This window comes from Mustelus asterias, chromosome 2 (genome assembly GCF_964213995.1).
Source record: "Mustelus asterias chromosome 2, sMusAst1.hap1.1, whole genome shotgun sequence".
Classification (NCBI taxonomy): domain Eukaryota; kingdom Metazoa; phylum Chordata; class Chondrichthyes; order Carcharhiniformes; family Triakidae; genus Mustelus; species Mustelus asterias.
The window spans coordinates 166,317,887-166,334,317 of NC_135802.1; the positions used below are offsets into that span (position 1 = coordinate 166,317,887).

The 16,431-nt window shown below is 42.9% G+C and overlaps 1 protein-coding gene across 3 annotated transcripts in view; it reads left to right on the top strand.

The window, feature by feature from the left end:
- LOC144480545 (cadherin-18) overlaps nt 1–16,431 on the top strand; it is a 680,005-nt gene that overhangs the window by 437,002 nt on the left and 226,572 nt on the right. For all 3 annotated transcript variants that reach the window (XM_078200126.1, XM_078200134.1, XM_078200141.1), the window contains one exon: nt 3,712–4,174. In XM_078200126.1, coding sequence (XP_078056252.1) covers nt 3,953–4,174 — 222 coding nt within the window. In that variant the 5' untranslated portion in view covers nt 3,712–3,952. The remainder of the gene's footprint in view (nt 1–3,711; nt 4,175–16,431) is intronic.

Sequence of the window (16,431 nt, forward strand, 5' to 3'; positions counted from 1 at the left end):
TTAAAATCACAATTACTTATCTTGCCTAACTTCCAGAATTGAGAGATTTTAGCCAGAAACAATGTTAGCATCTAAGAACTAAATATATTTGTCACATATTACTCTGCCAACGTATGCAATAGAAGTGTTCGGCGATGAAAACAAATGTTACATTTCCATACTTAGCAAGCACGGCAAATTCTAAACTTGTTGGAATTCATTATAGTTACTTGCTCAGTCTTAAAGAGTAGAAGAGTATTCCAATATTGGTTTGGATTACGAATAGGGTCAATAATTGAAGAAACTGTCACATTGAATGTGAGTTGAACAGAAAGTGCAAAGGTTTCTTGCGAGGATTGTAACGTTCAATGTTGTACAATGTATAAATCTGACTAAGAGATCAGTTTCGCTTGATATTGCCCACCTGACCACTTCAGTGGAGAGGGGTATTCAGTGAGTTGTATAACGGTTAACTTGCCATAGTCCCAGGTGACTTTGAGAGGGAGAGCTGACTGGTGGTGATGTGACTGGAGGATCGCCACACCTCAGGCAAGGGGCAAGGTTGAGAAGGTGGGACCTTCACGAATAACCTCAGCTGGTATGGGAATCAAACTGGCGCTGTTGGCATCACTCTGCATCGCTAACCAGTTGTCCAGCCAACTGAGCTAATGGACTCCCTGTCAATTGTATAAACTAGTGGCCAATCAATTGCTGCTAATTTCATGCCCCAATTGAAGATGAAAGATTTGCTAATATCTTCCATCAGAACAAGATGACTATTTTTTAACGAGTATGAAGTAGTTGCTATAATCTGATTTTCAAACCTTTGGAAAAGTAGCATAGTCAAATTGAATAACGTTAATCACTTCGCCATTTGTGATTGTGTCTTCAGCTGCCTGGCTCATAAACTCTGGGATCCCATCCCTAAACTTTTCCACCTCTCATTTTCTCCTGCTTTTTAAGATGCTCCTGAAAACTTACCTTTTTGCCCAAGTGGTTTAACATCTGTCCTGCCTTATCTGACTCTGTCAAATTTAGCTTTATAACACTCTTGTGAAACACACTGAGATGCTTCATTATGTTGAAGGCACAATGCAAATACAGGTTGTTGCTCTTTTTAAAGGTCCCATTACTCAGTTTCATTTCTGAAGAATTCCCTTTAATGCATCGATGGGAGACATTTTCCACTTGCCCGGCCTGTTATCTCCCTATGTGAGGAAATAGTTTAGTGGCAGTTTGTTACTGAGGATCAGAGCTCTTCAGGAATTGAATTTTGCTGCCTAAACTCATTCCATCTAAATCCAAAATAGATAACAGCTGAATGAAACTTAAATCCTCTTAGCTTGGGATAAATTTGATTTCAAATTTCAGATCCCAGAAGTAAATAACCATTACCTCATGCTGTGCTCTGAACAGATTCCAGTAAAAAAAATCTTAATTTGTTGCATTTCCCATAGAAACCTGTTTGGAAACTTCACGGAAACATTATCAAATTGCTTCGCTGTATCGACTGGTCTTGACAGTGCACCCACAATCCATAAAATAATTAAAACAAAATATGTTTCCTATGATGGGTAGCTAATTGGCTTACTCGAAGCAAAAATAAATTTTCTGAAGGTCTTCAAGGAAGACGTTCTTCTGTTTCAAAAGGTTTGTTCCGTTGTCATAGATTTCCAGTCTTGTGCATAAGTAAAATGGCAGAATTTGTTGTGTTGGTTAAATATCTGTGTAGAAACCCCAATCACATGGTCGAATGATGTTTCCATTTTTTGATGTTAATCATATATTAACATATTTTGTGTAATATGTAGTCTCTGTGTGAACACTGCTTTGGCGAATTATTCATTGTGCCACGGAGGCATTCAGTAATGAAAGTCGTGTCAATCTTATTCCTGTACTGCCGACACTTTCTGGAGATCCACACTCAGTATAAACTCTCTATTCTTTGATTTGATTTATTATTGCCACATGTATTAGTATACAGTGAAAAGTATTGTTTCTTGCGCACTATACAGAGAAAACATACCATTCATAGAGAAGGGAACGAAAGAGTGCAGAATGTAGTGTTACAGTCATTGTTAGGGTGTAGAGAAAGATCAACTTAATGCAAGGTAGGTGCATTCAAAAGTCCGATGGCAGCAGGGAAAAAGCTGTTCTTGAGTCGGTTGGTACGTGATCTCAGACTTTTGTATCTTTTTCCTGACAGAAGAAGGTGGAGGAGAGAATGTCTGGGGTGCATGGGGTCCTTAATTATGCTGGCTGCTTTTCCGAGACAGCGGGAAGTGTAGACAGAGTCAATGGATGGGAGGCTGGTTTGCGTGATGGACTGGGCTACATTCACAACTTTTTGTTCTTCCTTGTGGTCTTGGGCAGAGCAGGAGCCATACCAAGCTGTGATACAACCAGAAAGAATGCTTTCTATGGTGCATCTGTAAAAGTTGGTGAGATTGATTCTTGGTTTAGATTCCAGTCTGCTTGGAGCTTCTGTGCAGACTCTGTCTTTGTCTCTGATGTGTGTGTAACATTTAAAATCCTTAACCAAGTTTCATGCGTACCTATTTGTCCAAAATGTCAAAGCCTTTTCAAACCTGTTGGATTGGTGATTTAAAGCAATGATGATTGACACCAGCGATGTTTTTTTAATGGCTCTGTGTAGTACTCACTCCCGTGAAGCATTGTGGAAACGTTTAATGTATAAAAGATGTAATGTTATTGCAAGCTGTTCTTATCAATTAGTTGCAGCTGAGTTTTGGAATGCAGAATCTCAGAGAGGACCATCCTAACTTTGACCTTTACCTCACCCTGATTATTCAGGAAATTTGTGGGTCCCAGTTCGGTTCCGATTAGGCATCCTGATGAAATTGGCTTCTTGGATGTCAACACTATCAGCCAGCCTTAAGTTCCAAAGGTTAATGTGGGGTGTGGTGATTGGGTGAGAGTGACCTGGGGGTGCGCGTGTTGATGTGGGCAGTGGGTGATAAGGGTGATCTGGTGGAGTGAGGGTAACCAGAGGGGGAAAGTTCAATCAGTTAAGGAGTGGGTGGATGGCTGTCAAAGGGAAATCAGGAGGGAATCCAATAATATTGTTTTATGTGGCCCGGTGCCAGATTTTGTTTGTGACGTTCCCTGTGAAACACCCTGGGTTGTTTTATGATTTTAAAGGTGTTACATTAATGCCAGTTATAACTATTTCTGAAATGTTTGGTGGATGCATCATAATACAGCTGGGATGCAGATAGCAGCTGCTCTCTGATTGCTTAATATTTGCATTTTGCTGTATGAGCAGAGTTATATTTCACCAAATGATTTAATTGTAACTTTCTCTCTACAGAAAGCATTTTAAAGCACATTTTCTTCACTCAAGTTTGTAATAATACTTAAAGATTACTGAGAATAATTCAAGCCTTTACAGTCTAAAGTGGAAGCTGCAGAATGTTTTTACCAAATCATAGCCTTGTCACGTTAACAGATCAAACAGAAAATACAAGACCTTTGTAAAACACGGCTGGTGTTTCCCGTATGCAACTTGTGTTTCAGTGAATTTGCTGGAATCAAGTTCCTATTCACATCTTTGATCATTACGTTTCAGAAAAGAACTTTACAATCTGTTCCTGGGTGTCAGATAATAGAAAGCGTGTGGATGCTTTTTAAATGCCTCAGGTGTATGAGTCAATGGAAGGAATTTGCTTTTCTGATTATAATGATTATTATTTCTGCTTATCTTCTCAATAGGTCTAACATGTTAAGTCACAGGAAGATCTGATGTGATCCACAGAACATCAACATCGTGGGTAAAGAATTTCTTCCACAATGTGAATAAATGTTGGCACTTCCCCAGTGGTACTCAAACCATGGAAGGATTAACATCTCCTTGGATTTCCTTCTGATGTTGGATTTATCGGTGCCAGATCTGCACTGAGGAAACATTTGAAAATAGCAAAAGAATTCGGATCAAATTCGTCTTGGTCTCACAATGAAAACTCCATCCAATCATTCTGTGTGTCCTGTGCTGCTCTATCTTGGTTTTATTTGCTTCACAATGTCTGTCCAGAACTCGATCAAGGTGGAGAGAAATCAAAGCAAGCACTTAGAGGAAGAGAAGCAAGTTCACCATCGCCCCAAACGTGGTTGGGTCTGGAACCAATTCTTTGTTTTAGAAGAACACATCGGCCCAGAAGCTCAGTACGTGGGCAAGGTAGCTGATTTCATTCTTACAATCGCACATTGATTTATTTTTCTCGGTATGTTTACTTTGAAATAATCTCAATGTGAGAATTCAAATGCTGTTAATAAACACTCAGCTTGTTGTGATGGGGAATGCGCTGCCTGATAGGGCAGTGGAAGTGGATTCACCGTTATCTTTCAAAAGGGAATTGGATGAATATTTGAAAGGAATAATTGGAGGGCTGTGGGGAAAAGGTGAGGAGAGGGGAAGATGAATTTGAGAGCTTCTTCGAAAAGCAGACACATGAATGGGCTGAATGGCCTCCTGCACTGTGTGATTCTGTAATTGTGTCTTTCTCTGATGAGCTGACTGGTGCAATGTGCTTACATGACTTTATACGTCACTCCAAACCCTGTAGCTGCTCTAAGTTAAACTATCACTTCAGCTTCTTTTTGCGTTGTTCATTTAAAAGTTGCAATGTCAACTAATGGATATAAATTCCTTGGGACATCAATTTGTTTTGCAGGGAACACTCTAATTCAGTGAGGGAGCAACTGATATTTCACCTTGATGATCGTAGCTGAGGCCAGATGTTGTTTTTATTTTGTTATTAGACACATTGAGGATATGACTTCCCAACACTGGTTAATTGTGTTGGAATATTGGGCTGAATTTCAATCAGCACTGTCTCCTTGCCCCAGCTACAGAGTCACAGAGACTCTCCCTATGGGAAGAACAGCTACCCTTCAGTCATTTTATTGCTTCTTTATTCCTTCCTGGGATGTGGGTGTCACTAACAAGGCTTCAATTCGTTGCCCATCCCTAATTGCCCTTGAACTGAATAGCTTGCTAGGCAGTTTCTGTGGGCTGGGACTCACATGTAGTTTGGACAAGGTAGGATGGCAGATTTCCTTCCCTAAATGACGGTGGGGATTTGAACCTGTGTCTATGAGCACTAGCCTGAGCCCTGGATTACTAAACCAGTGACAATACCATCATGCCGCATTCTCCCCCAGCCAATTGGACGTTAATAGGTGGATGCCTCCTACTCCCCAGCTGCTGGGCTGGCTACTTGAGGTGGGCCTACCTCTGCCTCCGGTATAATTGTGGTGGGACAGGAGTGGGCAGGCTGTATGCTGGATTTAACTTGCCACCCGGCCTTGAAATCTGTCTGCACAGTAAGAAGTCTGACAACACCAGGTCAAAATCCAACAGGTTTATTTGGTAGCAAATGCCAAGTGGTATTTGCTACCAAATAAACCTGTTGGACGTTAACCTGGTGGTGTTAGACTTCTTACTGTGTTCACCCCAGTCCAACGCCGGCATCTCCACTTCAAATCTGTCAGCAGGGGAGTGCTAAATCCAGCTCAGAGACCCTATGTTGAGGCTGGGTAAAGCTGGTTAGCCTTCATCTTTTTGAGAATTGCTACATTAACCATTAAATAAGCACAAAACACAGAGTATGTATGCCTAGTAATGTAGCAATATGATATGGGAGCTTGATGGTAAATATTTAGAGAATACTATTTAACATGTAGCTGAACGAGAAGAGCGTATCGTACACCAGTCAAGGGTGTTCAGACTTTATTCTGAAATAATTTCACTTGCAGGTTGAAGGGTATAAATTATGATATGCAAATATGATAATCCCCAGGACTTGCATGGGAAATTACTGATTGACCTCCCTGTCGGACTCTTTGAATATGAGCTCCCTGGGCATTGGTAATTAACTCAGCAGGTGGAGATCATGTAGCAAGCCCTGTATAAAGCAGGCCCCTGAGTGGGTCCATTATTGCATTGGACCGATTGGGACCTGTTTGTGTTCACCACAGGCTTGTGGTTTTGCTTTACTTTATTTTGTGCAATACAGCCAACTCCTGGAGTTATTGTAGCAGAGAAGAGTGAATATTAATGTAGTTTGTTTTTGATATGAATTTTTATCATGGAGTTATATTTGATTTATTTGTTTATCATAGAAATCATAGAAACCCTACAGTGCAGAAGGAGGCCATTCGGCCCATCGAGTCTGCACCGACCACAATCCCACCCAGGCCCTACCCCCATATCCCTACATATTTACCCGCTAATCCCTCTAACCTACGCATTTCAGGACTCTAAGGGGCAATTTTTAGCATGGCCAATCAACCTAACCAGCACATCTTTGGACTGTGGGAGGAAACCGGAGCACCCGGAGGAAACCCACGCAGACACGAGGAGAATGTGCAAACTCCACACAGACAGTGACCCGAGCCGGGAATCGAACCCAGGTCCCTGGAGCTGTGAAGCAGCAGTGCTAACCACTGTGCTACCGTGCCGCCCATTTCTATTTGTGACAAAATTGGATGAGATGGACAAAACTCACGGCCATTGATATGATTGTTAAAGCAGTAGCTTCTGGTAGGTTAAGGAGGATGTGATGGAATATCATCACTCTTTCCAATTCTGACCAAACTTCAATCAAAGATTCCGAATGTCTCTTCCACCCGATATTGATTTAAAACAACTTACAATTATCACAGTAAATGAAAATTAAGCTATCTGTTTATCATGGTATTTACAATGACTATATTGATAGTTGCTGAATAATTTATTGGATTCCACATAACTATTTTGTCATTTTTATTGGCTCCATCATTCAATCATTTTTGCACAGTCCAATGAAACAGCCTTTAGAAGAGTTCAGGTTGCTTGTGTATTGTGTTGTGATGGTTGAGATGTTCTAATCCTGCTGTTGTTTAATTACACGTGTATCCTGACCTAAAAAATCCATTTCCCTGTGCTGTTCTTCAGTTAATGTGCATTTGCGTTCTTAGGAAATGCTTCCTGCTGTGCACTTGGTTTAATCTATTGACAGTTTAGTGGATTTTACTTAGAAATTGCTAAAAGGACAATTGAGTGCTTTAGTTCACAAATTAGATTGTCATTCACTGGGGACAGGGGAACTTATTAGATACATTGCTTTGTTCAAACATTTAATAGTCGTGAGAAATCTATCTATTCACAGCTAACGATTTAAACTCTTTGGGTCAAAGGGAACTTGGCGTGTTTGTCCATAGATCTCTGAAGGCGGAAAAGCAGGTTAATAGGGTGGTGAAAAAGGCATATGGCACACTCGCCTTCACCAATCAGGGTATAGATTACAAAAGCAGAGAGGTCATGATGGAGTTGTGTAGAACTTTGGTGAGGCCACAGCTGGAGTAGTGTGTGCATTTCTGGTCACCACATTATAGGAAGAACATGAACGCACTGGAAGGGGTGCAGAGGAGATTCACTAGGACGTTGCCTGGGATGGAACATTTAAGTTATAAAGAGAGGTTGGATAGGCTTGGGTTGTTTTCCCTGGAGCAGAGAAGACTGAGGGGCGATCTGATCGAGGTGTACAAGATTATGAGGGGCATGGACAGGGTGGATAGGGAGCAGCTGTTCCCCTTATTTGAAGGGTCAGTTATGAGGCAACACGAGTTAAAAGTGAGGGGTGGGAGGTTTGGGGGGGATTTGAGGAAAAACCTTTTTACTCAGAGGGTGGTGAGGGTCTGGAATGCACTGCCTGGGAGGGTGGTGGAGGCGGGATGCCTCACATCCTTTAAAAAGTACCTGGATGAGTACTTGGCATGTCATAACATTCAAGGCTATGGGCCAAGTGCTGGCAAGTGGGATTAGGGTGGGCAGGTCAGGGCCTTTCATGCGTCGGTGCCGACTCAATGGGCCAAAGGGCCTCTTCTGCATGGTAGCATTCTGTGATTCTGTGGGTCGTTTTGGGCTATTGGGTGATCAAGATTCAACTAATGATCAGAAAGTATATCCAATCGCTTTCATGACAATAACTTTGGAGATTTACCACTGAATGAATCAATTAAATGCGTGATAGTCAATGATAAATGCAGAAAATTCCAGGTAAATTTCTATTTGATTAAAACATAACTTTCCAGTTCACTGGAATGTTTAATCTTAGTGGACCAAAGAAAACTAATCCACAAAGCGTTTTTTGGAGAGTTGTGAGCACATTTTAAAAATGTAATCCTTTTTGTGTGAGATACTTCAGCGAGAAAAATTAATCCTCTTTGCACTTATTTTTCTCTCTGTGAAAGCCGGGACATGCTGTAATTGCACCTTTCAACAGTGATTAGGGTGCAATGTAGGATTTAGAAGTGGGACCTGATTTAGTTAGCCCCTGTGCAAGCTATGTTCCTATCTGCATCCTCATTGGTAATCCTCCAGTATCTGCTTTCATTCCATTTCCCCTGCTAACCAGAATTAACACCCAAAACAAGAAGCCCAAGATGAAGCCTGTGCAATGAAAAGAGAAGTTTTAAATATTGTTTTCCATTCCTATTGACTTCCACAAAGGTTGAAACAAAAATGTGAGTTTCTCTACGACAAAAGCACAACTCTGTAGGTGCTGCAAATCTGAAATAAAAACAGAAAATGCTGGAAAATCAATGGGCCTGGCGGTCTTGGTCTTGAGAGAAACAGGGTTATCTACTGCCTCCACATGACATCCTGCCAGCAACATCTTCCAGTCCCGCCAAAGTCAAAGGCTGTTTAACTGACTTACTGCATCCGTTGCAATAGGATCCGCCATGCATGAGCCAGAAAATCCCAACAATCTTTCAGCGAGGTGACCTCTCATTAAAATTGGAAAGGTACAAACGTAACATGAATGAAATGTAACAAGGGCGGCATGGTAGCACAGTTGTTAGCACTGCTGCTTCACAGCTCCAGGGACCTGGGTTCGATTCCCGGCTTGGGTCACTGTCTGTGTGGAGTTTGCACATTCTCCTCGTGTCTGCGTGGGTTTCCTCCGGGTGCTCCGGTTTCCTCCCACAGTCCAAAGATGTGCGGGTTAGGTTGATTGGCCATGCTAAAATTGCCCCTTAGTGTCCTGGGATGCGTAGATTAGGGGGATTAGCGGGTAAAATATGTAGGGATATGGGGGTAGGGCCTGGGTGGGATTGTGGTCGGTGCAGACTCGATGGGCCGAATGGCCTCTTTCTGTACTGTAGGGTTTCTATGATTTCTATGATGAGAAAGGGAGGAGGGTGGGAAGAAGAACAAAAGAGAAGATCTGTGATAGGGTGGAGGCAGGAGATGTTAAGTGGCATAGATTTTCATGGCACAAGACTAGAGGGAGTGGTAAAGGGACTGGTGAAGACAAGATGGGCAGGATTTTACGGCCTTGCTCAACCCAAGACTGGAAAATCCCACCCGAGATCAACGGACCTTCCCATTGCTCCAATTCCTATGGTGGGCGGGACGGTAGAATGCCGGCAGATGTGTCTCGAGGAGGTGTGAATAGCAGGATCCTGAATAATTGCTGTCCGATTGCAAAGAAAAGGAACCAAGAGGGAAAACAAAACAGCAAAGAAATGCAAAATGAAATGAGGGCAGAGGTCATTTGAACATAGAAGCAGGAGTAGGCCCTTCAGCCCGTCTCCGCTGTCCAATTGGATCACGGCTGATCATTTGATCATTTACCTCAATGCCATGTTCCCATGTTATCTCCAAATCCCTTGAGGTCATGAGTCTCCAGAAATCTATCGAGTTCTGCCTTGAACAGGTTCAATGATTGAGCTTCTACGGCCTTTGGGGCAGAGAATTCCAAAGTTCACCACCCTCTGAATGAAGAAATTCCTCTTCACCTCAATCCTAAGTGGCCTTCCCCTTATTCTGAGATTCGAATTGACACAAAAGAACAACAAAATCATGACAACAGGAACAGAAGGACGTCAGAAAGAGGAGCAGAAATAGGCCATTTGGCCCTTCATACCTGTTCCAGCATTGAATAAGATCAAGACCGGTCTGATTGTAGCTTTAACTCCATTTTCCTGCTTGCTCCCCATTACCTATCAAAATAAAATTGTTGGTTCGGAAATTTGTATCATTCTAGAATATGTAATATTATAGAGATATAAAATTATGAAAGATACATAAAAGTCTTAGATCTCGTACCAACTGAGAACAGTTTCTTCCCTGCTGCCATCAGACTTTTGAATGGACCTACCTTATATTGAGTTGATCTTTCTCTTCAGCCCAGCTATGACTGTGACACTACATTCTGCACCTTCTCCGTTCCTTCTCTATGTACAGTATGCTTTGTCTGTATAGTGCGCAAGAAACAATACTTTTCACTGTATGTTAATACGTGACAATAATAAATCAAATCAAATTAATCAAGTCTGACTTATTCCTGACCATAGTACTGTGAAGATTATCTCAAAGAACATTGAAAATTAATCCCTCCATTTGTCTCAAATTCTGACTGTTTAATGGCAACTGTTTGGTGTAATATGTTTTGCATAAATCTTACACTGCATATTAACAAACATAATTAATGATGTGCTTGTTTAAGGTGTTTGCATTTGTCCTGCGCTTTAATTATATCTGCATTGTGGATTTCTTTGTTCTGAATTGGATTCTATTGGGACATAGTATACCATGGTTCAGGGTTTTTCTTTGTTACTGTTTGAATTTGAAGCTAATATAAGTGACATTGGTTGATGTTTGGTGTGGAATTCATTTGTGAAAGGAAGGACTATAAAGAACCCCACCAATATATTGTACTTACCATTGCTTTTCCAACCTTTTCTCCTTTAACTGTCAGGCTATAAAGTTACTGTCTGTTCCAAGGGAGCTTTGGAAGTCACAATGAGGTTCCATAGGCAGTTATTAAGTGCTTTGTCCAGGAAATATATGGGAGTGTTAAAAGATTACACCAATGGGATGTATATTGTCACCAGTGATAGAAGGGATAAGGTATGTGAATGTAAAACTATTTTGTTGGTTGTAAAAAGACAGGAGGTGCCTTGTTATGAATTCCACTTTTCACTCTGAAACAGGAGTATAACTCAGTCAGCACAGTGAGATTAGGTGATTGGACAGAATAGAATAAAACTTAAACTGTCAGAAATGAATCATTCAATGTCATTGTTGGTGCTTCTGGACGATTAAATACAAATAACGAAGGACCTCTATCGGCCCTGGTGAATGGTATTCTATATCAGTGCCGTGGAGCAGTGTGTCGTAAGTACTGTGTCTGTGACATGTCCACCAGGTAAGTGTTGCTTGTAACTCAGGGGGTGATTTTCCTAAAAGCGCTGAATTGGCGGGAAAACTGTTCTCGATCACAACTGTTTTGTCAGTTCAACTTCTCACTCGAATCTCCGCACTCTGTGCACTGCCGAGGTCCCAGTCGGGAATCTCATTAAAAGCCCAGGGGGGTGGGGCCTATTCATGCTGGAGTCTGACAGTTCTGGAACTCTGCACATGCGCAATGGCCCCGATCTGTCAGTCTCCCTGCTTGCTGGACAGCTCAATCGCTAGCCAGCCCAGGACCCCCACAGTGCTGCCCCTCCAGCCAGCTCCCCCCCCCCCCTGCCCCATGGCCCGATCGTGGACCCCACAACAATTCCCGGGCAAGCCCTGAACCCACCCCACCCCAGACCACCCTAATGTCCAGCCCCCTCCACCCACTAGTGACGACCACCCACCCCCCAGCCCACCCCAACTGCTGCCCTCCCTCCATCCCAGACCAATTCCAATGCACAGTGGCAGTGGGACCGTCCACCCCTGCCGATTGCCCTAGGCCCTGCCCACAATAGGCCCTGCCCCCTGGCACTGCCCGATGCTCAGTGGGCAGTGTCAAGATGCCCCCTGGGCATGGGCACTTTGCCCCTTGGGCAGTGCCAGGGGGCACAGGCTGGCATTGCCAGGGTGCCTATGCCCAGGGGGCTCCACCCCCCACCCCCCCCACTGCCCATCCCTGGGGTACCCCAATTGCCCCCCCTTCATTCAAACAGGGTGTTCCGCTAGTTCCCCGAATGTGGGGAGCTACTCTAAACCCCGCCGGAAAGAAGTACTCCTGGCTGGGTGGGAGATTCAATTGGGACCGGAAAGTTCCCAATAATTACATTTAAAATACATTTAAAACACATTAAAAAAAGGTTCAAAGACTTACCTGCCTTCCTGTCGGTTTCCAGCGTGGTCTGGTCTCCAACTGTTTTCTGGTTCTGGGAGATACGCGTATGCAAATCCCAGAGCAAGGCTGGTGACGTGCATCTCCCACCGCGACCCACCAGAAAAGTTGTGGGTCGCAATGGGAGAATCGTCCCCTCAGTGTGAAGCTAATTAGTGATATATCCCAACATCCAAATCTTGCACTTCGGCACAACAAACATTGCCTTAATATAGAACCATAGAGCAAGTTCAGTGGAATGGACAGTTCTGTGGCATCTCTGCAAGCACCAGCTCCCTGGCCACACTATTTATGTGACCTATGCCTGCAATTTGACATGAAGTCCATCCATTGTCTACAAGAAGCAGGACAAATCCAAGCGGCCAACATCCCCATGAGTCTACTCTCAATCATCAGTAAAGTTATGGAAGAGATCATCAAGTCGCACTTACTCAGCAATAACTTGCTCACTGACACTCAGTTTGGGCCCAGCCAGGGCCACTCAGCTTCTGACATCATTACAGCCTTGGTCTAATCATCAACAACTGAGTTCAAGAGGTGAGGTGAGAGTGACTGTTTTTGTCATCAAGGCAGCATTTGACCAAGTGTGTGATCAAGGTGCCCTAGCAAAACCGAAGTCAATGTGAATCAGAGGGAAAACTCTCCACTGGTGAGAGTTATACCTGGCACAAAGGAAGATGTTTGTAGTTATTGGAGGTCAATCATCTCAGTCCCAGGACATCACTGCAGGAGTTCCTCAGGATACTGTCCTAGGCTCAACCATCTTCAGCTGCTTCATCAATGACCTTCCCTCCATCTTAAAGCCAGAAGTGGGATGTTTGCTGATGACTGCACAATGTTCAGCACCATTTGTGACTCTTCAGGTACTGCAGCAGTCCATGTCTAAATGCAGCATAACCTGGACAAGTAACATTCAAACCACACAGTTGCCAGCAATGACAATCTCCAATAAAGAAAGGATCTAACCATCGCCCCTGTACTTTCAATGGCATTACTATCATTAAATCCCCCAATCTTCAGCCTTTGTCTTGTACCTCCTGACTTCCTCCTGAAATATTATGTTAATGGTTCTGCTATTTTTACTGCCCATCAAGGTAAACCCACCCAGTCAAACATATTGTTAGTTGAAAACTTCAACTAAGAGAAATTTCAGATCATTACAGGAGATTTGCCAGTTTTACCAGGTATAAACCGGGTCCTGAACTGAAATGTCTTCCCTCTGAGAGGTTTTTGAACCAGCAATGTTATTGCACGATGCAATATAAAAATAGCAATATCATAGCAGAAAAAAAACTTCTTTAAGTTTACCAATATTGGCACTAATAATCTTACCTTCAGAATTCTAGGATATTGTTATCCCTGTGTGAGCTTGTAAGGACCTCAATATGAGATTACAACTCTTTTATACTTGATTATGAATCTTTATTACAAGAATCAATTATATATTAAATGATAGTAATACATACTTTATAATATATGGTAATTAAATTTAGTTATGACATGACAATTGTATTCAAGGTTACAAACAATTTTTAAATGTACCCTGAGAAACAATTTGGATATTCAAACAAATATTGATTTGAGGAAGATGATATTTACAATCCGGTGTCATTTCTGAATAGTATGGAGTGTTTTTGTCTCACCCTACGAAGGGGAATTCTCTGATCCCAATCCTTTGTGCCCTAAAAATGGCTGACCTACATCAGTGTGGCTGTATCTCTGAGTTGGCTTTTTAAGAAATTGTCTTTGTCTCTGTAGCTGTTACAAGACAAGTTGTTATAGTTCATTGCTCAAGTTGGAAGGGGTGGGATGGAGGAAGAGTTCTTAGAATGCTGTCAGGATAGTTACTTTGAACAGTATGTTACAGAACCGACGAGGGAACGAGTTATCTTAGATCTGGTAATGTGTAACGAGGAAGGTAGAATTAAGGATGTTCTTGTGAAGGACCCTCTTGGGTCAAGTGATCACAATATGGTCAAATTTCTGATACAAATGGAAGAGGAGAAAGTAGGGTCCCATACTACTGTCCTCTGTTTGAACAGAGGGAAGTACGATAGGATGAGGGCTGAATTGGCTAAGGCGGACTGGGAGAGCAGACTGGTAGGTAGGACAGCTGAGGAACAGTGGAGGATTTTTAAGGAGATCCTTTTCAGTACTCAGCAACAATATATTCCGGTGATAAAGAAGGACTGTAAGAAAAGGGATAACCAGCCGTGGATAACGAAGGAAATTAAGGAGAGTATTAAATTAAAGACCGATGCGTACAGAGTGGCCAAAAATAGTGGAGAATCGGAAGATTGGGAAAACTTTAAGAGACAACAAAGAACGACTAAGAAAGCAATAAAGAAAGGAAAGATAGGTTATGAAGCTAGGCTAGCTCTAAATATAAAAAATGATAGTAAAAGCTTTTACAAATATATAAAAAGGAATAGAGTGGCAAGAGTGAATGTTGGACCCTTGGAGGACGAGAGGGGGGATTTAATAGTGGGAAATGAGGAAATGGCTGAAACTTTAAATAAGTTTTTTGTGTCGGTCTTCACGGTGGAAGACACAAATAGTTTACCGAATATTAGCGATAGAGGGTTGGTAGGAGGAGAGGTACTCAATACAATTAATGTTACCAGGGAGGCAGTGCTTGGTAAACTAACGGGACTGAAGGTGGAAAAGTCCCCGGGCCCGGATGGAATGCATCCCGGGGTACTGAAAGAAATGTCAGAGGTAATAGCGGATGCGTTAGTGATTATTTATCAAAATTCGTTGGATTCTGGGGTAGTGCCGGCGGATTGGAAAACGGCTAATGTTATGCCGCTGTTTAAAAAAGGAAATAGACAAAAGGCGGTTAGCTTAACGTCTGTAGTTGGGAAAATGCTGGAATCCATCATTAAAGAAGAAATAGCAGGCCACCTGGATAAGAATGGTTTGATTAAGCAGACGCAGCATGGATTCATGAGGGGAAAGTCGTGCTTGACGAACTTGTTGGATTTTTATGAAGATGTGACTAGTGCAGTTGACGGAGGGGAACTGGTGGATGCGGTGTTTTTGGATTTCCAAAAGGCGTTTGATAAGGTGCCTCACAAAAGGTTGCTGAAGAAGATTGAGTCACACGGAGTTGGGGGTAGGGTGTTAGCGTGGATTGGGGATTGGCTGTCCGACAGGAAGCAGAGAGTCGGAATAAATGGGTGCTTTTCTGGTTGGCAGATGGTAACTAGTGGCGTGCCGCAGGGATCGATACTGGGGCCTCAACTATTTACCATTTTTATAGACGATCTGGAGGAGGGGACTGAGTGTAGGGTAACAAAGTTTGCAGACGACACAAAGATAAGTGGAAAAGTGAATCGTGCGGAGGGCATAGAAGGTCTGCAGAGAGATTTGGACAGGCTGAGTGAGTGGGTGAGGATCTGGCAGATGGAGTATAACGTTAACAAATGCGAGGTTATTCACTTTGGAGGAAATAATAGCAAATTGGATGATTATCTAAATGGAAAGAAATTACAACATGCTGCTGTGCAGAGGGACCTGGGGGTCCTTGTGCATGAGACGCAAAAACCCAGTCTGCAGGTGCAACAGGTGATCAAGAAGGCAAATGGGATGTTGGCCTATATCGCAAGGGGGATAGAATATAAAAGCAGAGATGTCTTGCTGCATCTGTACAGGGCATTGGTGAGGCCACAGCTGGAATACTGTGTGCAGTATTGGTCCCCTTATTTGCGGAAGGATATATTGGCCTTGGAGGGAGTGCAGAGAAGGTTCACCAGGTTGATACCAGAGATGAGGGGTGTTGATTATGAGGAGAGACTGAGCAGATTGGGTTTGTATTCATTGGAATTTAGAAGGCTGAGGGGGGATCTTATAGAGACCTATAAGATAATGAAGGGGCTGGATAGGGTAGAGATGGAGAGATTCTTTCCACTTAGAAAGGAAACTAGAACTAGAGGGCACAGCCTCAAAATAAAGGGGGGTCAGTTTAGAACATAGAACATAGAACATAGAACAGTACAGCACAGAACAGGCCCTTCGGCCCACGATGTTGTGCCGAGCTTTATCTGAAACCAAGATCAAGCTATCCCACTCCCTATCATCCTGGTGTGCTCCATGTGCCTATCCAATAACCGCTTAAATGTTTCTAAAGTGTCTGACTCCACTATCACTGCAGGCAGTCCATTCCACACCCCAACCACTCTCTGCGTAAAGAACCTACCTCTGATATCCGTCCTGTATCTCCCACCACGAACCCTATAGTTATGCCCCCTTGTAATAGCTCCATCCACCCGAGGAAATAGTCTTTGAACGTTCACTCTATCTATCCCCTTCATCA